This window comes from Acartia tonsa, chromosome 13, assembly GCF_053477335.1.
Source record: "Acartia tonsa isolate MP-2025a chromosome 13, ASM5347733v1, whole genome shotgun sequence".
In the NCBI taxonomy this organism is placed as follows: Eukaryota; Metazoa; Arthropoda; class Copepoda; order Calanoida; family Acartiidae; genus Acartia; species Acartia tonsa.
In genome coordinates this window covers 11,355,308-11,381,820 of record NC_137272.1, presented here as the reverse complement: position 1 = coordinate 11,381,820, position 26,513 = coordinate 11,355,308, and the positions used below count along the sequence as shown (strand labels likewise).

The 26,513-nt window shown below is 31.4% G+C and overlaps 1 protein-coding gene across 1 annotated transcript in view; it reads left to right on the top strand.

The window, feature by feature from the left end:
• Positions 1–21,078, top strand: part of LOC145303807 (uncharacterized) — a 105,372-nt gene extending 84,294 nt beyond the window's left edge. The window contains exons 24-33 of the mRNA XM_080145427.1: positions 6,411–6,468; positions 6,785–6,834; positions 7,546–7,633; positions 13,036–13,106; positions 13,949–14,024; positions 14,438–14,493; positions 15,229–15,296; positions 15,761–15,840; positions 19,140–19,200; positions 19,638–21,078. Coding sequence (XP_080001553.1) covers positions 6,411–6,468; positions 6,785–6,834; positions 7,546–7,633; positions 13,036–13,106; positions 13,949–14,024; positions 14,438–14,493; positions 15,229–15,296; positions 15,761–15,840; positions 19,140–19,200; positions 19,638–19,666 — 637 coding nt within the window. The 3' untranslated portion in view covers positions 19,667–21,078. The remainder of the gene's footprint in view (positions 1–6,410; positions 6,469–6,784; positions 6,835–7,545; positions 7,634–13,035; positions 13,107–13,948; positions 14,025–14,437; positions 14,494–15,228; positions 15,297–15,760; positions 15,841–19,139; positions 19,201–19,637) is intronic.
• Positions 21,079–26,513: the final 5,435 nt, after the last annotated feature.

Genomic DNA, 26,513 nt, shown 5'->3' with positions numbered 1-26,513 from the left:
TCATGATTTTCAAATTTTGTTGAGCTATACCAGCAAACGGAAGTAAGCTAAACTGCCTGCTCCAGGGGGAAATGAAAGTCAGGGTAGTAGAGGGGGGATTCATTCTGAGAATGATGCAATTATTAAGCCGGAAACCGGTTTTTTTCCCATTTTTCGGAACCGGGTTTTGATGCCCGGTTCGGCACTAATGGGTTAAGTAAATTGTCTCTTTATTGGCGACTATGTCTGTTGAGCCATGAAATTTATTAAAAACACTTTTTCCTATTTTATGTCTTTAAAATGTATATTTTTTAGAGTTTTTCATCATTTCTCTTCTCATAAGACTAATAGCTACTGTTTTAGTTCAATTTCTTACACAAATTATCAATTTAAATAAAACAATGGTTTTAGACGTTTTTCGGAATTATTCGGCAGGAATGGCGGTTCTGCCTACTTTTTATGACTGCTTCATATTTGAACTCTAGTTACTTTATTTTAGGTTGGCAGTTCTTTAATTATTTCTTGTTAAAATCATGAAAATATGAAGTTTTTGATAAAAAGCTTAAGATTGAAATTTCGAGATCAATTTTCATTGTAGAGAGGTCTAGTTTTCACTAAAAGGTCTACATTTGAGCCGGTAACAACTTCAAGGTATTCGCAAATTGATATGGTAAAGATTTAAAAATTCATGTTTTTTTGGGCCAGTCTACTGTATATTCATTCTAGAATATTCATAAACTAAATGTGAATATAAAACTATATAACATTTTCATATCATATTGTGGATGGATGCATGGAAAAATATCAAGGCCAATTATGTTACAATACAAGCGCAGCAACGATAATAAACTCTAAAGGTTTATTTGAGCAAGAAAGGAGAGTTTTGTCTATAAAAAAAACTTAGCAAGAAAGGTTTCATAATTTAATTTTTTTGTGAATTTTGTAAACTAAGATTTTAACCCTTTACACCCCTCACTTCATCATATTCAGAGAGACTAAACCCAATGTTGCTAAAAGTTGTACATAGAATGAGAAAATAGTTTTTATCGCATCGTATTGTAGACAGCTTTCTGTGTATATTAAAATGAAAAAAAAATATAAGATAATAACCATTTTTGTTAGCCCCGAGGGACCTACGGATTAAAAAGACCAACAGTCGGACAAAGAAAGACCAACAAGAAGAAGTAGAGAGGTGGCTTTGCTGGCCAAAATGCATATTCTCTCTAAATATGACAAAATAAAAAGATATACATTTTTGTCAAAATATATTTGTATAACAAAAACATATGAATTGAAAAATTATAGTCTTTTTTTACAAGTCTTACTTTTTTATTTAATGACGTGATATTGATTTAATAGTTAAAATAACTGATAGATAAATTGTAATAAGAAATTTTTTGACTTAAAATTAAAATAATCTAGTATCTAAAAGCTACAGGATAGCAAATAGTATTTCTTTTCTGTGGGGGGGGGGCATTTTTCTAGGGGCGTTTTTTTATTAGAAGAGTGATGGTACCTTCCACCCAAAATAGTTTTAAAACTTCCCAGGACCTATGAGAAGCTACCCTATAAAGGAGAACCATATCGGTTCAGCAGTTAGCTAGATCCTTTTGTACACACAGACAGATAGACATTCTGTTACTTTCAAATAAAGATTGGCATAATTGTCGCTGTTTTACTTGAAGGGTTCACTGTGTATTGCTTTGATTACTACATTTTCCCAACAAAGTTCTGACAGAATCATATTATTCTGGCTTTTTAAATCTTCTAAAACAAATCTTCTTCTTTTTTTTTGGGGGGGGGGGGCTTTGTCCCATCGTGAAAAACCGTAATTAAGTTCTCCAAAACATGTGAAATTGGGACATCAGATAAATGTGGGTTTTTCCCTCCAAAAAAAGGCAATAGGCGAAGCTCTATAATAAATTGATAGAATAGAAGCAACACACGATGTGGAACATTTCTTCAAAAGTTTGAGAGAGATTTAACACATTTTACTTTGCTTGTGTTTTAACAACTTTTCATGTTAGATCAAGGGTAAAACCATGCTTTTTAATTTAAGGGGATGAGGGTTAAACGTTTTCTCCCACCTTTAGTACCTTCTATATCCCTCCCCCCTTTATGAAAAATAACTAAGGTGAGGGGTTTGGGTACACCTAAGGGGCCCACAAAAATATATGCTCGCTTATGTATGTTTGGTATTTTGAAAAACACTTTTAACTCTAGTTTTAATATTTGAAAATATCAATTTTTTATCACTTTTTTTTGTTTTGGAGAACTTAAAAAATATCATCTTTAGAATTTTAGGAAGTTAATATATATAACTTTAAATATATGGCATTTTATGTTTAGAAACAAAATTTTTATAAGAAAAAATCACTGAAATTGATATGTTAATTTTCAAAGGAATTTTTAAATTATTGACAGTCGTACAATTCAGAGAGAGGGGACAATGGGCTGTTTATTACACTAGTCCCCAAAGTTTTATAATAACGTTATCTTATTCGTATGCTTAATATCTTTTGATGAATTTTGATTGGCTGGTTTATTAAGTGAAGTGTTCAAACGTTGCAATCACTAATTTTAATCAACAGAAGGGGCAATTTTTTGAATCAACATTGGAGATGTACATCAATTTATTGGCCATTGTCTTATCTTTCTAGATCCCAGAATACAATTCCTTAGCTATAGAGAAATTACACTGCCCCAAACTAGCATTTATAGGGAGGTAATAAATTTGAATTATTCTAAATGGGAATGCCTAGAAAAGTTGTATGCATGTAAGTAGTAAAATAATCAGGGAATTTAAGGGATTGGACAATAAATGATAAATTTATATGTACAATTTTTTTTCTCTGAAGCTTGATATTATTGTTTGAAAAGTTCATACGCTGATTGTTAGAATAGAATATCAAGATGTAAAAAAAGCTTTTCTCCAATTTCTAGCACCTGCGGGGAGCTCTAACCCATCAAGGCCAATTTTCTACCCCTGCGGTACAATCATTTACATGTACCTTACCTCATCTATCAAAAGCTACTGTGAAAATCCGATAATTCGTTTTCTCGTATTCATTCGAATCCGGTGGATAGGAACCGGTTCTCATCCATACGAAAAAACTATGTCTAGCATCGTATTATATCCAGCTTTCTACGAATATAAAAATGTACAATCATAAGATTAAAACCAGTTTTTTTAGCCGGTGCCTCCGGCACCTCGGGACTAAAAAAAACTAGTTTTAATCTTATAATTGTACATTCTATATCCGCGGAGAGCCGTTTATAATACGATACGAGAAATAACTATTCTTTCCATGATTCGAGAGTTTATACAATGGTAGTTTGAATAAACTTCAAGTACCCAAAGTTTTATTAAGGCTAACAAATAAAATAAATATCTGTATGATACTTCAATGTTCTCTTCCATCCTGAAAATACAAAACTTTTATGCTTTTAACTTTTGATGGAGGAGAAAGAATTTTAAAACTTAAGATTCTAAGTTTAATAATAAATCACCAATAGATAGAAAACTGAATAAGTATGTATGCTTTCTCTCTTTCTCTCTCTCTCTTTCTCTCTCTCTCTTTCTCTCTTCCTCTTAACAGAAACTTTATTAGTGAGGTATTTGAAGAGATTTTTGTTTACTTATTCAATCATTATGTCTACTTGCGCCCAAAGAGTCCATTGGAAGGAGGGGTTCAACTTAAAACCATATCAAGATTTAAGTATTATAAAATGGTCTAAAACCATTTTAGGACTTTTATAAAGCTTCCATCTTTTATGTAGTTACAGTAATATTAACAAAAATAATTCTTTATTACAATTTTTGTAAAACTAGTAAAAATTTGTAAATATTCGCTTAAGTGAATGTAATCTCCCGTAGGAACCATAATATTTATAAGATAAGTATATTTAGGCTAAGAGCTTTAGTTTCTTAATGGTATTACTAAATTTATACATTTATCTTTTATTTGACTTTATCAATCAATAATGTTTGTAATTATTCAAAACTAAAGTAGGGTAGGAGCAGGTGTTTAAATCTAGTTTTACAGTAGCGCAGCAATATCAAGCAAAACATCTTTTTAAACACATAAATATTTCATGTTATATATAGAGATGTAACTATTTGCCATTTTGCCGTTTGCATGATTTTATTGGACAATAAGTGTGGAGGATGGAATTTTTAAAACATATTCCATGAAAAAGTTTTAATTTGGAAAATCAGAATTTTCAGATTTATTATATTTTCAGATTTTTTAAAACTGAATTTTAATTGATTTATTATTAAATGTGTTTTTGAGGGATAAGACAATGGTCGATAAATTGATGTACGTACCAATGATAAGACACAAAATTACCCCTTCTGTGGATTAAAAACATTGGTTGAAACGTTTTAACACTCAACTTAATAAACCAACCAATCAAAATTTACCAAAGTCCTTAAATTTGTTAATCCAACCAATAAGAAAACATTATTGAAAAACTTTTGAGACAAGTGTAATAAACAGCAGATTGGCCCCTCCATCACTCCTTTTTTACAACCGTTAAAAATGTTACTAAAGAAATTCAGAAGATGTTGAAGAATAAGAAATGATCAATGAATTAAGATATCTCCCTCATGACAATGAAAAAAATGACTTTATGTGTAGATTAAAACTGTAAATTAAAAAGTTAGGACAATTCTTAATTAAAATTAATAACAACATGATTAATATCGTTGGGTACCAGTAAAACTAATTGTCCAATGTCTTTTCCCTGCCTCATTGGACTTGCACCTTTTCTGTATAAACACTAAACAGTAAGAGATATATTTGCTTAATTCCTCAGGTGTAGCCAAGTTATCTTATCTATGGTGCAAAGGCGTGCACTAGGAAGGACTGGTGGGTAGCCCCCCCCCCTCATTTTAAATTCAGGGCTTGGGAGGAGGGAGGTAGATTCCAATTAAAGGGGATAAAAAAGTTTAAATGTTTTTCCGCCTCCAAAGAAAAAAAAATTAATGGGTTTACAATAACCTCCAACCACAATCCAAATCATGTGCACGCCCTTTCTATGGATGGTGCATTGGATATTTTATGTTGAGCCAAGATTTAGGCGATTTTCTTGTTTTGTTTGTACTGTGTACAGGGTGTTGGGTCAAATGCTTTGTTTAAGTCACACTTACTAAAATTCAAGTAAAATCAAATGCATATTTCAATATGATTGGATCATTAACAAAATAGTTGCCAACATTGAAATTATCATTATTAAGACAATATGAATTTTTTCTGTATGATTTTTTTTTAATGTTAGAATTGTATCAAGCAATGTAATTTTAGTAGATATAGTTTATGTAAAAAAAGTTTTAATTTTATTAATTTTTTATAACTGTTTTCATATTTTTCTTTCTAATACTTTTTATTACACTCTATCTCTATCTCTCTCTTCTCATTTTTTGTGTAAGATTATAGAGACCCAGTTTATCATGTAAAGTATATTTAGAAATGACAAGTTTGCATTGGTTCCTAGTTCACAGTTTCTTACAAACTTTGACACATTTATATCTTTTTTATACTTTTCTCTCTTTTATTTCTCTACTTGCAATATTTAACTCTCTTTCTTTCTCTTTTTCTCTTCTTTTTCTCTCTCTCTCTCACTCTGTCCCTATCTCACTATCTCTTTCTTTCCTTTACAATGTAGCTTCCCATAGGTCCTGGAAAGGTTTATAGCTATTTTGGGGGAGGGAACTACCAACCATCACAAGAGACATCGTCCCTAGAAAAGAACTTCCAATATAAGTGTCCCGCTAGGCGGTAATTCTGTAGTGTACTTTTAAAACTACAATTTTAAGTGGGTGGTGGGGTCGAATTCTCTTCTTCCCACCTCCAGGGCCACTAGAGGCCTCTAGGATCGTAGCCGCTGGTAATCTATTAAAGAAGTAAACTGTGAATAAGAGGAATGAGTGGAAATAATGAAAGGAAAACAAATGATGTCGGGGCACAGTGTTTCATCCATCTTATCTTATTCATTATGTTTATAAGAGCAGGAATCTAAAGGGATAAGACAATTGACGATAAATTGATATACATTCTCTATATCTAGATTAAAATAATTGAAATTAAATAGAATACGAAAAGTTTTGATCCAATGAATAATAAAAACATGTTATAAAACTTTGGGTACCAATAAAATTTACAGTCAAATTTCCCCTCTCACTCTGGTTAAGTCGGTTTGTTTTTTAGGAGGTAAGAGGTGTCAGGTCTTACAAGATCAAGAATCTAGTACCTAGTATTGCTTTGTCATGCGTGTGTGAGCTATAGTAAGATTTGGATAACATGTGCAACCCCCCCCCCCCCCCCCCCATCTAACACCCGGATGGTTAAATGCATTACAGTCACGTTATATCTCTTGACAATAATCTTACTTTTTATTTCATGGCCTTTTATTAATCCATTTTTTAGGTTGAGTTTGCACGTATCCTATGGTCAACTGGTTCAGTTTAGCTTAGCAGTCGCTCAGGTAATAATCCCTATATAAAAATAACAGGATGTCCATAACTCTCTCTGTACTGAAGGATCTTACTAACCGCTGAACTGAATTGGTTCTCCTTTACACGGTAGCTTGTGATAGGTCCTAGGAAGGTTTATAACAAGTATTTTGGGGAGTGGACAACCACTATCGAAAGAGAAAAAAAGTGGGATTGAATTTCCTTTAATTTAGAAAAAAAGACAACGTTCTTCAAGTAAATTAAAAATGTAATCATTTTCGTAAAAAAAATTAAAACAAATCAAATTAATATTTTTTTATAAAGATGAATTATGAAAATTATTTTTAGGACAGTATAAGAGCGGCTTTGGCCAAGGCTGGAAAAGTCTCTCCACTCAGGTAAGACAACAAATACATTATTTTTTTTAGGAGAGGGAGGGGGGATTTTTGATTTTTAAATAGTCCTAAAAGTTTCATAAATGTGTTCTTTTATTCGTTGGCGTGAAAACTTTGGTAACTGTAATTAATTGTTACGTTTTTAACTTGCTGTGTTCAAAATTTTCAAAGTTTTAATATTAAAATAAGGTAATTTTGTTTATTATCATTGTGTATGTACAATACATTGTACATCAATATATCGTCTAATGTATCTTAAAACTAATAATATTTTGTCCTAATTCTCACCCCACTTCCTTTTTACACACAATTATCTACCAATAAGTTCATCTAATAGTTTATTTTCCATTTGCATATCCCTATATCCTCAAAAATATTGTATAATCCTATTTAATTATGTTTCTATTAAGATTTTAATTGTGTTTACATTATGATACAGTAATTAAAATTAATATTAATTGAAATGTTACAACGTTTTTCATTTTACTAGTGATGGCTTCGCCTCCAGCCATTTGGGGTTTACTTATAATCTTATTAATATCTGTTCTGTTGAGATAATAATGGGGGTGAGGTATAGAAAGATAGAATTATATCCTATTACTTTGTATATATTGTTTGAGTCTGAAAGTAGAGAAGAACCATATCTGTTAATCGATTAGCGAGATCCATCGCTACAGAGAGACATCCTGATGCTTAATCTTATATTTTTTTTAGGTTGCTGGACCTGTTTTTGAGTAGTTCTCGTAATAAGAATGGGGTGGATGTTTGGTTTGTTCTGCTAGAGAAACCTGCCAGCGATGAGGTAATTAGTTTTTTTTAATACACAGCCACTTCAAAACTAAGAATATATATAGGTTATAATACATGAATAAATTGCTAGTTGAAAATTTGTCGTCAATTTAGTTTGGATCTCATTTATTAGTCAGTTTGTTCATCCAGCAGGGGATAGGGTTTTATACCAACGAATAAGATAACATGGTTATTAAACTTACATTGCCAGTGTACTTTTCCTCCCAATGTTCCCTTGCCTTCCTGTACAAACTTGTTTGGTTGTGTTTTTACGTTCAGACTGTTAATTAAACAGTGGATCGAAAGAACAAACGGACATAAAGATTGCTACGCTTTCAAGAATAATGATGTAAAGTTTTAATGAGGGGTATTGTTTCCTAATTTCTCGTACAATAGAAATATTAAATTACATGTATGGTGAGTTTAACAAATTAATTAAATCCTAGGTATTAAACAAAGAAGTAAGGTTTTTTGTCCATTAATCTCTTAATTTAACTACTTAATTATTATAGTTTTACTTTTTAGGATTGATTCTTTGTATATTATATAGGCTTCTTTTGTGCACCCTCCAAAATACAAAAATATGACTTAATAAAAAATGTGTTTTATATTTAAATAAAAATAAGGCTTTGCTACCTTTTAATGATTCCATCCTTGTTTTCTAACCATTAGATAAAGTGTTAGACTTAGATAATAATGGTCTTTTCATTTTTATAATCTATTTTTTCGATTAATGCATTTTTTGTTGCATAACAACTCTACATACAATTACTTGTTTTATTGTATGATTGTCAAAATTATAGATGAAATATAGATTTTACTGCATTGCTTCGAAACTTCGATTGATATCCGCTGTATTAGAACTTGTTCTAAGCCATACTGAAAAATCATGTAAATTATCGTATCATAGATAATTTTCTACGAATAATAAAAAAAATCATAACAATAATATTAATACCAGTTTCTTTTGCACGGTACAGAACTTGAATGAATCTTATAATTTATCCTTTTAATGTCCGCGGAAAGCTGTCTATAAATAACTATGTCTATAGTTTGATATACCTCATGAATAATAGGTTCGCTAATATTTGTATTACTTATTCTTGTTCTATTCTGTCTGAATGTCTTTCTTTTGTTGTCAAGAAATCATTAACTTTTTATCCACATATCTTTCACAATTTCTTCTTTCATTGATATTATTTTATTTTCTGCGAGTAGATTTGCCCCTAGAGGCTTATATTAGCACTTAAGGTGAACGGGCAGGGGCAGGTTAAAGCACCCTTTTTTCCTCTAGGGAGGTTTAAGGTATCCTCCCCGTTTTAGTTTTATATCTGACCTGGACCTGTTGGAAGCTTCACTGTAAAGGAAAACTATATCGGTTGATGGGTTAGTGAAGTCTTTGGCAGATAAATAAATGAACAAACAGACATACAGATATCTGCTACTTTTACAAGAAGTATATATCTTTGTCCCTATTAAACCACCTATTAAGCTGGGTAAGGATATCTAAAAAGGAGAACTCAACCTGTTCAGCGGTATATTAAAAACTAAAATTATCCCTTTTAAATTTTTAAAAAGTTTGTCTCTGTGTGTCAGTCCGATATTTTCATATCACAGTATCCCTTTTATCTAAAAAATGCATATGTTTTTTTTTATGAAACAGTCTTGTTTTAAATAATAATTTTCAAATAAAAATCAAAAAAATATATTAAACTACATCTTTTATTTAAAAAGTCAATAAGTTGACAAAATATAAATAGAAAAGAAAAAAATGATGAATTTAAAGAAAATCCCCATGAACAACGGATAGCTGTTTAAAAAAGAAAATATTTAAAAGTATTTATTGAACTGTTACTTTTTAAAAACTGAATTACAATTTAGTTTGTTCCTGTTTAAAAAAATATTATTAATAATTTATTGGATTCCTATGACCATTAGGTATGATAATATGAGTGAAGCATCTCTATAATCCTATAATACAAAGTAGAAAGGTCTTTTAGTCTGTAGCTTAAGATTTTTATAACTAATACACCGATGGGGTTTTCCATTTTAAGGAAGCTTCACATAGGTCCTAGGATGGTTTAGACTAATTTGTATTTCAAAATCAAGTCTTGAATTGGTTTTAGGCTATTATGAAGAGTTGTTACTCTCTTTTGTAAATGTTCGTCTGTTTGATTGTATGATTTTTAAAGATTCACTTTTATGGATGTGAACATCCTTATTACCACCAAAGACCTTGTTAGCAAATTAAAACTTTTGTGTATTATTTAAAAACAAGTTTTTTTTATAAATGAAGCGTTTGTTTACAAAACAAATGGATTTTTTGGAGCCAAATAATTTTTTGCTGGTGTCTAATCCCTGTGATAAAATTAAGAGGTTTAACTTTGTGCTCTAGTCAGCACATTTATTGTTGACAGTGATACCATCAGGACGATACCAGGGATCTAAAGGGGTAAGACAACTGCCGATAAATTGATTTACATTCCCAATGATGATACACAATATAAATTCCCTCTTCTCTAGATTATGAAGATGATTAAAGTCCCTCCACAGATTATGACGATAGACCAATGAGAGGCCAGCATAAATTTTACCATGTCATTGGCCGATTAAAGTGTATACTGGCCTCTCATTGGCTATTCTATCGTATGACGTCATAATATGTGGGGGGATTTTTATCATCTTCTAGATTACATTTATTGGTTAAAACGTCTGGACACTCAACTTCATGTATCAACCAACCATAATTCCCCAAAGTTGTTGAGCCTACGAACACGGAAACGTTTTTATGGACTTTGGGGACTAGTGCAATAAACATCCAAATGTCCCCTCCCTCCCTGTAGGATACACATACAAAATATTGAACAGTTCTTTCTAAATCGAAGCTATTCTATAATCAAGATCTGTAAGTCCGTACGTACGTTACGGTTAGTTCTTTTCGATAATTTAGGCAAGTTATAATTGTCCTATTGTTTTAGAGTTTTAGATAATGATCCTGTAACAGTTAGGTATTATTTGTAAAGCGTAGCAACTCTATAAATCATCGATGTAATCGTCCTATTAAGAGGATAACCATACAAAATATTAAACAGTTCTGTTTTGTTTAATTTTTAAAATTGAAGCTTTTCCATAATTTCTTTATGTTCGTATTAAAGGCGTGCAAAAAAGGATTATCTACTCCCCTAGCTAAATTTAGAAGGGTGAACACCTATGGGGTTATATCCACCCCACTGACACTTACATAACATCCCTCTTACCATCTGTAATACACCTCATTGAAATTAGTTTAAGGGAGGTGTCAAAACTTGTAACTGAAAAATTTAATAAATATAAATTCAGGAATAAGGTATAGCCAACAAGTGAAATAAATATAAAATGATATTTTGGGGGCAAATATAAATGTCCCAAATTATAATAAGTGTTGCCCCTAAACGATTGCTGGAAATCGCGTATAAGGTTTTGTGATATTTTTTTTCTCGAATTAATAATGTTGTTGGTATAAGCTAGTAAAACTTTCTTGCTAAAAAGATAATGAATGTAATGAATTCATGATCATTCATACAGGTTATCTGAGAGGGAAAAAATAATAATTATACTGTCAGTTCAAGCAGAATAAATAATGGCACTTTACCATAAAGTACCTAACAAGCATATATTCCCCCCTTTTTTTCTAATAAAATGAAAATAAGGAGGTGTCTCCAGTACCCAATATAACCTGACCTAACACATCCTAAGAAAAGAAAATAACTAACACCCCTATTTTAATTTAAATTAAGGGGGTTGGATAGTGCTCGCCAGACATTTAAAGGAAAAAAACTAAATAAAATGTTTTGTTTGTGTGTATCATTCATATTAAAGACTAGTTTTAATCTCATAATTGTACTATCTATATCCGCGGAAAGCCGTTTATAATACGATGCGAGAAATAACTGTTATATGTTAAAAAATGGTGACTTGGTAAGATTTCAGATACTATACCATATCCCTTTCCTTCTTCAACCATATTTTGGAAAAGTAATATCCTCATAAAAATATTAGCATTTACATACTTATAGTTACAACTAAGTAACTTTGGCTTAAGCTAGCTTTTAGTATACAAAAAGACTTATAAATAGTGATGTCTATTAAAAAAATAGCAGGAATTTATAATGAAAGAAGGCAGATTTATATCAAATACTAGAGTTGGCTCGATATAATTATCTCCCTATTGGCTAGTTTTCTATATGCATATCTATTTCTCAATAAATCTATTTTCCTCACCCGGCATTACTATCTAAAAGAAAGTAAATATTTAATAATTTAAATGATTTTTAAAAGATTTTTTTAAATTATATTTTTTTCTTTACATTACCATCACCAAAGGGTTAATGATGATGATTACAATTTTAGTTTAATATTTGAACACACAAAATGTCGCCACAATCGAATTCTTTTAAAACATAGTTTTCTTAAATTTATCATAATATAAATTTAAATTTTCTTTTTTATGATTAGAAATTAAATACATCAATATAAGGTAAATAGCAACATGAAATGAAAAAAATGAATTTATTTTTAATAAAGTAAAATAATGGGTCTTATCGTTCTGGGCAATGAGAGTTTATTATGGATTATTGGAGCACTATGAGTTTTAATCATATATTCCTTGGAAAACTTGAGCTCGTTTATAGACATTTATTTCCTATATAGATCTGACATGGATCTTGAAGCAATTAAGCAGGCCGTTTTGTACATGTTAAAAATTGGAAGATTTCATTAAATAAAAGTAATCGCAAATATACTTAGTAAATAAACACTTGACTTACAGTGCAGTGTTTGGGGTTATTCAAGTCAAGAGGTATAACATTAGTTAGAATAACAAAGGAATATAGTAATTCTAATTTGTTATTGGTGTTTATTTGCTGACAAAACTAACACCATTTTGTCGATATGTACTGAATTCAATGGTTTGAATACATGCTTTTAGTTAAAAGTGGCTGTCGACATACTATTTTTAAAATCACTTCATTGACTAACTTGTCGACTCTCTGGTATTGATAAAAAGTGATCTGAGGTGGATTCTTAAATCTAATCGCTTAGTGGGGCAAAATTGTTTTCGTGATAAATCCACCAAAATCACATTAAAAATCTACAAAAAATAAACAAAATCATAGAAGGGTTATGAATATAAGATTTTATTAAATTTTTTTAGGTTTTTTATGTGATTTTGGAGGATTTTTCACGAAAACAATTTTGCCCCACTAAGCGATTAGTGGGGAATTTTTTTTTACGAATCCACCTCTGTATTATCCATTTTCTTATCCCTTCAGAACTTTGAAGAAATGATCTTTGGAAAGAAGAAAATTTTCTGTCAAGTTGTCTGAGATACTAAGGCAAATAGACAAACATTCTACCTCTTTAAATTTTTTTTTTCAGAATGTAGAAGCAGCTCACAAGGACAGCACATCCCTTACTCAAGCATTCAAAAATATGGATAAATTTTTCAAGTAAGTTTTCGATCATTTAATTATAGTTCTAGTGGCCACGCAAATAGAGGCACTTAGAGGAAGGGAGGTAGTAGTGTAGAATAAATCAACTTTTCAATTTTAACTTTAGCTTTAAAAAAAATTATATTCTATTTTGGAGGTGGGATATTTTTTCTAGGTGCGATTTCGTTTGAGAGATATAGCGATAAAAAGCTTTAATATTAGGGAGAACCCTATCGGTTCGGTGGTTAGTGAGACCTTAATCATCAGATACACAAACAGACATATGGATAAATAACAAATCAACTGCTTTGTTTAAAAGGTTTTGGTTATCATTGATTGTTATACTTTAGAAAAATTATTTAGGTAGTTAAAGTTAAAAGTTAATATATTTTGATAAGTTGATTGATATTGAAAATTTTGTGTAAAAGTTTTAGATAAACCTGTCAAAACTTTTAGATCCCTCAATTTTATTTCTGTTTATTAAGGTACATTTTGTATGTTCGTTTAGCTTTAATATTTTATTATACTATATAGTAGAAAGATGTCAGGAATCTGATGGGATAAGACAATGGACGACAAATTGATATAAATCCTCCAAATTCCTACTTACATATGTCACAATTAATAGTTAAAAAGTTTGAACCAACCAATGAAAATTCAATTCAAGTACCAAAAGAATTTAGCCAGCGTGGTTATAAATCTTTGGGTACTGGAGTAATTTACAGTCCAATGTCCCCTCCCTCCCTGAGTACTTTACTATTTCATTTCTAAATTCAGAAAAGCTTCTGTATTGTCATTTGTTGACTGTTCATATGGTTTTAAGCTATTTTGTACCGATGTTTTATATATTATTTTTTTAGAAAAGAAGGAAAGCTGAAGCTACAGTTGGACAGAGAAAGAAATATGGTTGTTGGTATAATTCATGACAGTTTTCAGGTAAATAGGTCTTACAGACAAATTTACCTCCCACAGGTGAATCGTATAAATACGGGGCCAAAAAATTGAAAGACGAGAGGCGTGCAGGAGGGGGATGTGGATATAACCAACTACATCCCTCTGCATCCCACTAGATATTGTTCTATATTTTCTGATAGATAAATACTAAAAATACATCCTTTTTGTTGTCTGTAATTCACACCTAAAGTATCCCCCCCACCTTTTTTTTTTTTTTTTTTTACAAATTTTGGGTGCCATGTGTACCGTTATATCAACTGTGATACAATGCCAGCAAATTCCGCAGACGTAGCCTGTGACGGACTTTAAAAAAAGCCAGGCTCTAACAAAGCATTTTTTTACAAGACTTAAATAAATTATAAACTAAATATTTTATTTTTTTCCCTAATTTTTAGGTTGTTGGAGAAACCTCTCATCCTTCATTCAGAAATAAATCTTATCATTTTCTCAGGTATGTATTAATTTTCTTTGTTCAATTAAAATAAATTACTACAGGTAGAGTTTATAACCATGTACCATATTTTTTTTATTTGAAGTCAAATTTATCTTGAAATAATATAAAGTTTGTCTGTCTGTTAGTCAACTTATATATCATAGATTATAGTAGGTTTCAAGACAAATTGTGTGTTATAATAAGAACAGATCTATATTATAGACAACTACCTCCCTTCATTTCTCAAAGACCTCTTTCGTCTGCTTCTAAATAATTTTCTGCTACTTAGCTGTATTAATATAAGCGATACCATTGGTTGATTTTCAATGACCCAATAGGAAGGTTGCACAAGACGATTGCGTTGGGGAGATACAGTTATTTAACCCTTTCTCCCTCTAGTGTTTTACTCTAATATAATAAGGGTATGATTTTTGTCACTAAAAAGAGGCAAAACCAGCCAACAAATCTAGGAGGAATAACATTTAATGCATAAAACTATTACTTCATAGGAACATGTTTGTGTTTTTCCAGGGAGGACATTGGACTATAAACTATTATTGTACCCAAAGTTTTGTTCTATTGCTTAGAACTTTTGGTACATATTTACTTTATTAAAGATTGATTGATTGGTTCAAATTAGATGTTAACTTTTTACCTGCAATCTATTGAATTGGCAATTTTGTTTGTTTTCAAGGGGAATGTACTTAAATTTGTCGTCCATTGTCTTATCCTTTATAATCATGTATTTTTCAGAACTCAGTACACAGCTGGCTCCATGGCTGGATTAGGCTTCTCTATGGCCGTTCTGGGTCTCAGTATAGGTAACAATTAAAGTTTTTTTTTTAATTACGGCCCCTAAATCCAATCCTTAGTAATCCTTAATGAAAACATATGTATAGTATGGTTTTATCCTTATTATATTACTGCACTACCTAAGAAATCTGATTATTCTTTTGTCAAGACTGTTATATTATTGTAAATTTTTAAATGACATCCAAATTACTAAGGAAAATACAATGCTGCTTTTAAAAGTTTTAATAATATTTCCTTCTTTAAAATCTTTGTTTTATACATTTTTGTAAATATAGATTAGATTTTCAAAATTTTTAAAAGAATCACGGAAAGAAAACGAAGTAGCGGGTTGCGTCATATTTCACAGTAGATTTTATCCTATTTCTAGCCCCTGCAGGGGGCTCTAACACTGCGGGGCACTCAATAACATTTACCCAACCTAACCTAAATTAATCAAAAGTTATTGCCCATTATTGTATTATTATAATTTCAGGTATCCTGGTTGGATTCTTACTGTGGAAAAGAAGATTGGGGCTACCCCACTTTCCTCACATGCACTTTCCTAATTCACAGGTAACCTTGGCTACTGTTATCATATCTCATCTCCTTTGATGATAAACAAAACTTCCACTTCTGTAAGTTTTTGGATTTTTATGGAAAAGTTTGAAAACTGCTAGTTTAAAACGACCAATCAAGATTTTAGAAGTACCCTAAATCCTATGCCAACAAATGTATGCTTTCATTTACCTAGTACTTTGTTCTTGTCCTAGTACATTCTCCCCTCCCCATTAATTTTAATAATTTAAAAAAAAAGAAGGAGTGAGTATTTTTTCCCCCTACATGACTAAACCCTGCTGAGGGCCCTAACATTATGCATCCTATATTTATAGTACCTTAACCTTACTAGGCTACCCAGTACTAAGTATCAACTTACCCAACCTGATGTAAAGTAATAAATAAACAAACAAAAAACTGCCCAACAATTGATAGGGGGTGGGGTTATATGCCTGACTGGATACTTTGATGGAAACCACCGCTTTGCTATTGCTACACTAATTAAGAACAAAATTGAACTTGTTAAAACTTTGCCGGGGTAAACTTTGAATAATTTCTATCTACTACTAACTACCAAAACTTTATTAAATTAAAATTTATATTAAAGTCAAGGTAGAGGCTACACACCCCCAGAGATTTTAAGGGATAAGACAAAGAACAATATTAATAAAAAACGTTGAGTACCGTTGTAATATCCCAGCGAAACTTTAAAAAAAAGGTAGCATGCTACGTTGTTTGATATCGTTGGCGATAAACGTTGGATAATCGGCCTTTCAAGAAAAGGTAGCATGCGAGTTCGCCATCGATATCGTAGCAGAGTATCATAAAATAATGCTGCTCTCTATTCGGTTCTTTCTATAGCATAAAAGTATCTCAGATCTTTTTTTCACTTCTTTACTTTTTATCCTCTCTCTCTCTCTCTCTCTCTCACTCTCTTTTAATTTATGCTACTATTGTGCGACTTCGCCCATATATCGATAGCGAACTTGCATGATACCTTTTGCTTGAAAGGCTGATTTTTCAAAGTTTGTCGTCAAAAATTAGGTGTTAATTCATGACGAATGGGATTCGAGGTAGCATAGAAATTGGTTCATATATTGCACGAGCTCGAAGGCGACTCTATGGCGAAATATTTTGCTGGGATAACCTAAGGAATTATATTGGAATGGGGGATCATTTTTAGTGGTAATTTTTCAATTTTTTAAACTATTCTATAAAACTTTACTTTAAAGGAAAATCATTTCGGTCCAGTAGTTATCGCGAACACGCAAAATAAATAATTTACATGTATTCATTTGCAATTCTGTTCAAAGGGAAAAATAGACTAAAACTAGCATAATATTTAAATTCAATATAGATAGTCCAAAACGTCCAACGGGCTACGACTCATAAAAAAACATTCCTAAATAATATAATGATTTAATCAAGATCTTAAAGGACAAGCAAACATAAAACATTTATAGAATAGAATTTGTACTTTGATATAAATCTTAACTGAAGTCGAAGTAAGCTCTCTCTCTCTTCTGAATTACATTTAAAATTTTGACAACTAGTTTAGCTATACATGTATCTTTCAAAGTTTATACAGTAAGGTTTTATTATTATTAGGGCTGGGCCGGATACCTGGCAAACGTTCGATATCCGGCAATTTACCGGATATCTGGCCGGATAACCGGCGTCAAAAATCAGCCGAATATCATGTTACCGGATAGTTTTAATATCCGGTATCCGGCCGGACATTGAAAATAACCGGATATCCGGCCGAACCCTAATTATTAGATAGTTTTTAGCCAGTCTCGAACCCAAAACCTTCCCAGCACAGTAAATCATACTGGTCTCCAAAGCTTTTTAAAACCAGGGAGGGGAAAATTGGCTGTTTATTGCACTAGTCCCCAAAGTTTTTTAATCATGTTTTCTTATTCGTTTGCTCGACAAATTTGTGGATTATTATTGAATTTTATTGTTTGGTAAATTTAGTTAAGTGTCCAAACATTTTAAACACTAATTGTTATCTACCAAAGGGGCTATTTTGTGATGTACATGTACATCAATTTATCGGTCATTGTCTTATCCCTTTATACCCCTGTATTATTACGCTCTCTCATTAATTGGCTTTAAAACTTTTGGGACTTTTTATAAAGCTTGATTAGGTGATAAAATTACATACAATATAAATGAATTTAACGCCAATTGTCTTATCCCTTACGATCCCTGGATTTTCATACTCGAACAAATGTACTTTGAAAACTTTCAACGTTCAAAATTTGGCAATATAATTTTACAATATCCTACATGTTTAATTTTTTATGATAAAGCATACAATAAGATCTCAGAAAGTGCTCGAATGACATTGAGAAGACCCAGGGATAAGACAATGGACTAAAAATGGATGAACACTCCCATTGATTACAAGCAAAGCTTTATTTTATGTAAATTATTGGTTGAAAAGTTTGAAAACTATTATTTTAAACCAACCAATTAGATAAAACAAAAGTACCCAAAGTTTTTGAGTTACAAATGAGACCGCCGCATGTTTATAAAAATTTAAGTACCAGTCCAATGGCCCCTCCTTCCCTACTAAATTTAGTTAAAATTTGGAGAGGTTAATTTAAGTTTGAATTGAATTCTATGTGAAACTGCTGCAATTGGATGAATCTAAAGTTTAAATTGATACAAATTTTGGTCAAATATGCCCTTGCATCCTTCTCTCTCTCTCTCTCTCTCTCTCTCTCTCTCTCTCTCTCTCTCTCTCTCTCTCTCTCTCTCTCTCTCTCTCTCTCTCTCTCTCTCTCTCTCTCTCTCTTACTCTCTCTTTCTTTCTCTCTCTCACAACACACACTCTCACTCTCTCTTTCTCTATCACTTTCTACTGTCCTTGGTTTATCTATATTTCGCACTCACATATGTACTCTTGTAGCTGCAGTTAAACCAATATTGTCATCTATAGATTTATCCTTATATAAAAAAGTAACAGGATATTTGTCTGTCTGTGTAGAGTAAAGGATCTCACTAACCACTGGACTGATATGGTTTCCTTTAAACTGAAGCTTCCTATACGTACTTGAAAATTGTATTACTATTTTTAGGGAAAGTCTTTATATGTTAAGGTATTTTTAGGGGCTGTGGGGATGAAGGTATTTTTCAAGGGGTGAATCATGCTTGGAGCTATATACCTTCCCTTTATGTATAATACGCTTCACTGCAAAGGAAATCAATATAGGTTACCGGGTTACTGAGATCCTAAGCTGCAAACAGACAAAAACACATCCTGTTAATTTCATTAAAATATTTATTTAAATTGTTTTCTATCTATCTAGATGACCCCAATATTGTCCAGTCCAACAACAGATCTTGCCCAGTTGACTCCGGCATATCCAGGTAAAACCGGTTTTTTTTTAAATGAGCGTAGCTATACTATGAAATCATTCTTGATAGTCTGTCTGTTGGTAACACTCTCGTGCTTTAAATACTTACCCATAGGTTAGACTTGCAGTTTTGAATATTCATTATAAAATTAAAATGTCACCAGAAAGCTTACAGATTCTAGTTTAAAAAAAATACTTATACTTTTTATAGGGCTGCACATTTTGGAAACATGCTTTAAAATCCCACTGATACTATAAAATAGATATTTTTTGTATTTATTTTAAGTCAGTTGGAATATTTTACCACGTAGCTCCCTAACTATACGTAGCCTAGAAGTTCATAGTGGTTCTAATGGTATGCTTAACATTTTTCTACTATCAACACAAGCCGCGCAATTTGAAGTGCTCACCCATTATAAATTTTTTTTTGATTATGATATTTATGTTTAGGTCCTCCATTACATGAGCCAAGATATTAAAGAAAACTGCATATACATACATTATTGTGTTGTGAATTTGTAACCTTAAAATAAATAATGATAGGTGCATTCAAACAAAGTGCCGGTTGAACATTAATAACCCCCCTTTTCCAAGCCTATTCTCCGAGAAAGACTATAACTCTGAAAGGCCTATATATTCGGTGCCCTAATCCTTTGGAGCTCTCCATTACCCAATAAACTAACCTAACTGACATTTTGTAATTTATAAAAAAACGAAAACTTTCCGCCCTATCATATTTTTAAATAATTTAAAATATCAGTGCTCAACAAGGTACTTTGTATGAAAGCACCAAATAATAATAATATAAAACTTAAATGGAAATTATGTGTTTATAATATTTAGCTCAAATCAAATTTAAAAAAAAACAATTACATTTATAACAAAATAATAGTAAAAAAGGAATCAACTCATGTTGTCTATAAAAAAATTAAGTTGTACTAAACAAATGACCAATGATAGGTCAGTGTATGTTTTAATTGACCAATGGTAAAATGTATACTGGTCTATCATTGGTCTTTTGTATTAAATGATGTCATTTTCTTATAGGCTGCTTCGGAAAAATGGGCATTAATGTACCTAAGTGGCACAGCATAAACAAGATACAATATTTAGAGAGACAAGGAAAATCACATCCAAAATAGGAAAAAAGAGATAATCATTAACATAGAATACTTTTTCGCGTATTTACTTTAAAGTTGTGTGTTACCCTTTATTTGAATGCGCTTATTGAGTCAAACTGTTCTTAATACTGACCATTTCATATATACACAGATCTTTAAGGAAAACACATGAAAAAATTACCCCTTTTCAAAAATAACTTTGAATTTTGATTGGTTAGTTCCAAACAGGTAGTGATCAAACTTTTTAACCAGCGATTTACAAAAGGGGATAATATTATCAAATTATCATCCATTGTCTTATCCATTAAGATCCCTGGTTCTAACGATCTTTGCCAGTGGAGCTAAAGTAGCTGCGCTCCTTAAACTATTCGCTTTGAATTTAGGCTTTGAAACTTTTGGTAAAATTTGTAGAAAAATTAAGTTAGTTTAAAAAAAAGTAATAATGTAAAAATAATGTATAATAATATACAAAAAATATAAATAGATGCAAAAAAAACTTAAATTTAACTGTTTTTTAGTTAAGAATAAAAGACAAAATACACAGATTTAAAAATATGTATACCTTTTTTTCCCTATATTTGTTTACAAACAGATTTTTTTATATAGGGTTTCAATAATAACTAAAATAATTTAATTGAGAAAAAATAATCTACTAAGTAATTAATTGCTGATAAAATATAAATTAAAATGGTAAATTATTTTAAAAGTTATGTTCTAGTTAACAAAGTGTGATATAAAAGGCCAACAATAAAGTGTTTTCTTTTTCTTAATTATTGTGTTTTTTTATTTGTTAGCATAAAAACTACTCTATAATTTACTTTGTAATTGTATGTCTGTCCATCCGTTCGTCAATCCATGATTCCATACGTTAGTCAGTTTGTCCGTAACGTTGTTTTCCCGTCTGCTTTTTAAGATTTTTTTATGAATTATCTAGTACTCTTTTTATGACAACTGAAAATCTGCTCACTATGTCCATTTGTCGAAAAACTACTTTTTTGCATTTCGCTTCTTAAGAATGTGGTTATCCTTGTTATTTTAATGGAAATTATTGTTAGTTTGACTTCATCTACGGGTTTGATTTTTGTTCTTTTTTCTCTACTAGCGGCTACGCCCCCTAGAAGCCTCTAGGGGCACTGGTAGGAGGGGGAAAAGTCGACCTCATCCCATTAAAATTTGAGTTTCAAAAGAGTTTAAAAATATTTTATAGGGGGGAGGGGGTGAAGACACCCTCTCCAAAAAGAGTTTAAAACCTTCCCAGGACCTATAAGAAGCTTCACTGTAAAGGAGAGCAAAATCGGTTCAGCGGTTAGCGAAATCCTTAGGGACAGACAAAATTCATATATTACTAGCGGCTGAGCCATTAGCATCTAGGGGGCTCTTATATGTCCTTGCCTGGATATGTAAGAAGCTTCACTGTAAAGGAGAACCTTATAGGTTAAGCGGTTCGCGAGATCCTTCGCTGCAGACAAAAAAATCTTTAGGAGGATATATAGATTTCAGTTGTTACTACTTCAGGAAGGGAGGGGACATTGGACTGTAAATTACAATGAAACCTAACGTTTCATAACCACGTTATCTTAATTGTTGAAAAACTTTGTGAACTTAATTGAAATTTGATTGGCTTATTACGAACTAGTAGAGTCCAAATTTTCAACCAATGATCTCAATCTACAGAAGGGATAATTAGTGTAGTAAATTAATTCATTGTCAATTGTCTTATCCCTTAAGATCCATGCATTGCATATATGCATGAAGTGGAAGAATGGATGGATCCTGTCTGGCAATCAGTTTTTAATAAAACATAACTTTTTGGCCCCACATCTAGCGAATCCGATCGTCGTCGGGGAGGTGATAGTATTGAATCCATGCTTAACCCATTAGTGCCGAACCGGGCATCAAAACCCGGTTCCGAAAAATGGAAAAAAACCGGTTTCCGGCTTCATAATTGCATCATTCTCAGAATGAATCCCCCCTCTACTACCCTGACTTTCATTTCCCCCTGGAGCAGGCAGTTTAGCTTACTTCCGTTTGCTGGTATAGCTCAACAAAATTTGAAAATCATGAAAATTCAAATACCCCTTCTAACTTTTTTGTTTTTATAGTAAAGTCGCTGATTTTTTTTGTGAAATCTAATGTTTATTGACAAGTACATCTATTTGTGAATTCGTTTTATTCAAATTATAATTATTATACTTGTAGCTCTTTAGATTACATGAGGTTGTGTAGTTTTCAATTACGGATCGTATCAAAGTTCTAAAAAGTGTTCATCTCACTTTTGGCGTTCAAAAATTACATTTTTCGATTTTTGGTCAAAATAACCGGGTTTATACAGGTCAACCGGGTTTTAAAACTGGGGGAAAGCACCAAAAACGGGTGTTAATGCCTGGTTGGTATTTATGGCCAAGCCGAACCGGGTTTTTTTGCAACTTTCCTGTGCACGCCACTAGAGCAAAACAAAAAAATACGAATTCCGTTTTGACCATTATAAAGCTTCCCTGAAACTTACAGCTCGATCGGCCCATAAAAGTGGCGCTCGGCACTAATGGGTTAATACTGCATCATATCTAAATGGTTTCTATGACAGGTGCGCAATAAAAAGTTAGAGATTGGGGAATGCCTTAGCCCAAAATAGGCGCAACTCATTACCATGCACAGTTATGACTTCTAAGAAAAAGGTCGTGAAATCAAAGAGTTGGTTGTCTATAGGGCAAATGGACACTTAACACAACATTCAAGTATGTTTCAAGGTGCGTGGAGAGGTCTAGAAACCGAAAGGACACCAAGCCCCTTATATTGAATCCAAATGAGCAATGCTTATATAAAAGTAACAGGGTGTCTATATGTTTTTCTCGATAACCACCAAACAGATATGGTTCTCCTTAATAGTAAAGCTTTTTGTAGGTTATATTTTTATAACAATTTTCGGAAAAGGTTCCTTCACCCTCACAAAAGAAATCGCTCTAAGAAAAAGAGGTTCTACTTCCCCTTCCATCCCTAAACTGCAGCTAGTGGCATGGCCGCTAGTATACGCTAAAGCAATAGTTTAAAACCTGATCTCATAATGAAAATATAATTAACATAATAGTATGGTGCACCAAGTGTTGATACATACAAATTGTAGTAATATTTTACTAAGGATACTAAAGTAACAGGATGTTTGTTTGTCTGTGTGTCTGTTTGTCTGTGTATCTGTGTGTCTGTGTGTCTGTACCGAAGGATCTCGCTAACCGCTGAACCGATCGGGTTCTCCTTAACAGGGTAGCTTCTCATAGGACCCGGGAAGGTTTATAACTATTTTCTTGGGGGTGGTGACACCCCAAACCCCCCCAAATAATGAAAAATCCCCCCCCAAAATTTTTTTTTTAAATTTTTTAAACTTAAATTAAAAATGAATGGGGGGGGGGCCCCACAAAAATTTTTTTTTTTACTTTTTCTTTTAAAATCTAAAATAAGAAATTGGGTTATTAAATTCGACCCTCTCCTCCTCAAGTGCCCCTAGAGGCCTCTAGGGGCATAGCCGCTAGTTTTTTTAATAACATAGCTACTCTAAAACTTTAACTCTAATGAAATAGCTAAATAAGCGTTAAGGAAATAAAGTATAGAATAAAATTTAGGTAGCTAGCCTAAAGTAAAAATACAACTTTTTATAAACCAATATATTAATAGCTTTTGTTAAAATCACATTATGATGTTCTTTTGTCTCCTAAAATTTTTTTTATCTTTTACTCTAGTAATTTGAATTTTTCAGAAAGTTATCGTTGGGCTTGCCTCAGACAGATTTTAGGATGTGTTGTTTGGATATTTATTAATGAGTAAAAATTTTATTTGAAAATATTATTTTCTCATTGTTAATTAAAATTCCAAATAGATAAATAAACTTTGTAAAAGTAAATAAGCACTTGGGTAACATTCTATCAATTCTTCTTGTCCATGTTAATAGAGTAATGTTATCGTACTTTATAATAGTACATTGAGGTGTTTCAATCAATTCTGTATAAAATTATAAAATTAAAAATCAACATTTCATTTATAAACTACCAAATGAAAAATTCGTAGCTACCCACTTTCCAAAAAATATCCCTTTCGATAGTATCAAATCTATACTAGGCTGGGACCCAATCTATGGCCATCTTTCCTATCTCCTATCCCTGGCTTCTTCTATATTGTCTGTATTGTAAAAATGAAATAATATTATCATTGACTAGAGGTTCAGGTGTACTTAATCATTATGTACAATGTATTACATTATGGTAATTTAATTTACACATTTTCCTCATACCAAATTGTCACATCATATACTTCACATCTAGTCTCTAGGGGCAACGTATAAATATTTCAAGAATGAATGTATCGTTCCAAATTTTACTATAAATAAGATTTTTAATTTCCATACTAAGATCATTTATTTACTTTATACTTATTTCACTTTCAACTTTCTTAATTGTCTTTTGTAAATAATTCACATCACACTCAACTCAAGACTAATTTAAGTTTTTCAGAGTGCATAATAAGAAACTCAAAACTTTTTACTACAATACGAAAACTTTCTCTGTACTTACCTAATTTCTTGGAAATCCTCAAAACCAAGAATAAGGTATGGCCTACAAGCAAAAAAACAAACAAAATAACAAAGACTAGAGATCATGACGATTCTAATAGTATGCATAACATTTTTCTACTTTTAGGCCGCGCAAATAAAATTTTTAAAATGTGTGCATTTTTTTGCACAAATATTAAATCCATAAATCTTCAAAAATAAGGTCTTTGAAAAAACTGGCTTTTAATGCATAACTTGTTGAATTAGTCATTTTTTTAATATATTAAACATAGTTGTAACATAACAGGTTTTCCAAATATATAAAACATTTGGTATAATTGTATTTTTTTAATGAAAAATTAAGGTTATAAGGTTAATAAGTAAGGTGTGCCCGGATATATCTCTAAGGAAATCCTATTAAATAAGATTAAATCCACTAGATGTTTAAGTAAAGTTTGCCATTGAATAAAGATTTATCTGTTAGGAAATCATGTTAAAGAAGAATAAACCCACTAAATGTTTTAGTAAGGTGTATCCTGGAATAAAGATATATCTCCAAAGAAATCATGTTAAAGAAGATCAAACCCATTAGTTGTTAAAGTAAGATGTGCCCTGGAATAAAGATATATCTCTAGGAAAATAATATTATAGAAGATTAAACCCACTAGTTGTTTAAGTAAGGTGTGCCCTGGAATAAAGATATATCTCCAAAGAAATCATGTTAAAGAAGAATAAACCCACTAGTTGTTAAAGTAAGATGTGCCCTGGAATAAAGATATATCTCTGAGAAAATAATATTATAGAAGATTAAACCCACTAGTTGTTTAAGTAAGGCGTGCCCTGGAATAAAGATATATCTCAAAAGAAATCATGTTAAAGAAGATCAAACCCACTAGTTGTTAAAGTAAGATGTGCCTTGGAATAAAGATATATCGCTGAGAAAATCATGTTAAAGAAGATTTAACCCACTAGAAGTTTAAGTAAGGTGTGCTCTGGAATAAAGATATATATCTCTAAGGAAATCATTTTAAAGAAGATTAAACCCACTAAAAGTTTAAGTAAGGTGTGCTCTGGAATAAAGATATATCTCTAAGGAAATCTTTTTAAAGAAGATCAAACCCACTAGTTGTTAAAGTAAGATGTGCCTTGGAATAAAGATATATCTCTTAGGAAATCATGTTAAAAAGATTGAACCCACTATATGTTTAGGTAAGGTCTGTCATGAAATTAAACCTACGAGATGTTTAAGTAAGGTGTGCCCTGGAATAAAGATATATCTCTTAGGATATAATTTAAAATTATTTTCCACTGCGTTAGGAAAATAAACAACTAAAATAATACACTTAATAAAAAGAACAATAATCATAATTAAACAGAATTTATTATTTCAAAGGTTATTTGAGCATTCAAGTAAAGCACTTCCTTATACTTCGCGACTCAAATCTAGAATGAATATATTTGATCATTTTCTGTACTCAAAATTTTCAACATCTCAACCCTTTCATGACGAAAAACATATTTTATATTTTTTTTTATTTTTGTCTTACTTTATTTGCGAAGATTAAACCCACTAGATGTTTAAATAAGGTGTGCCCTGAAATAAAGATTTATCTCCTAGGAAATCATGTTGAAGAAGATTAAACCCACTAAATGTTTAGGTAAGGTGTG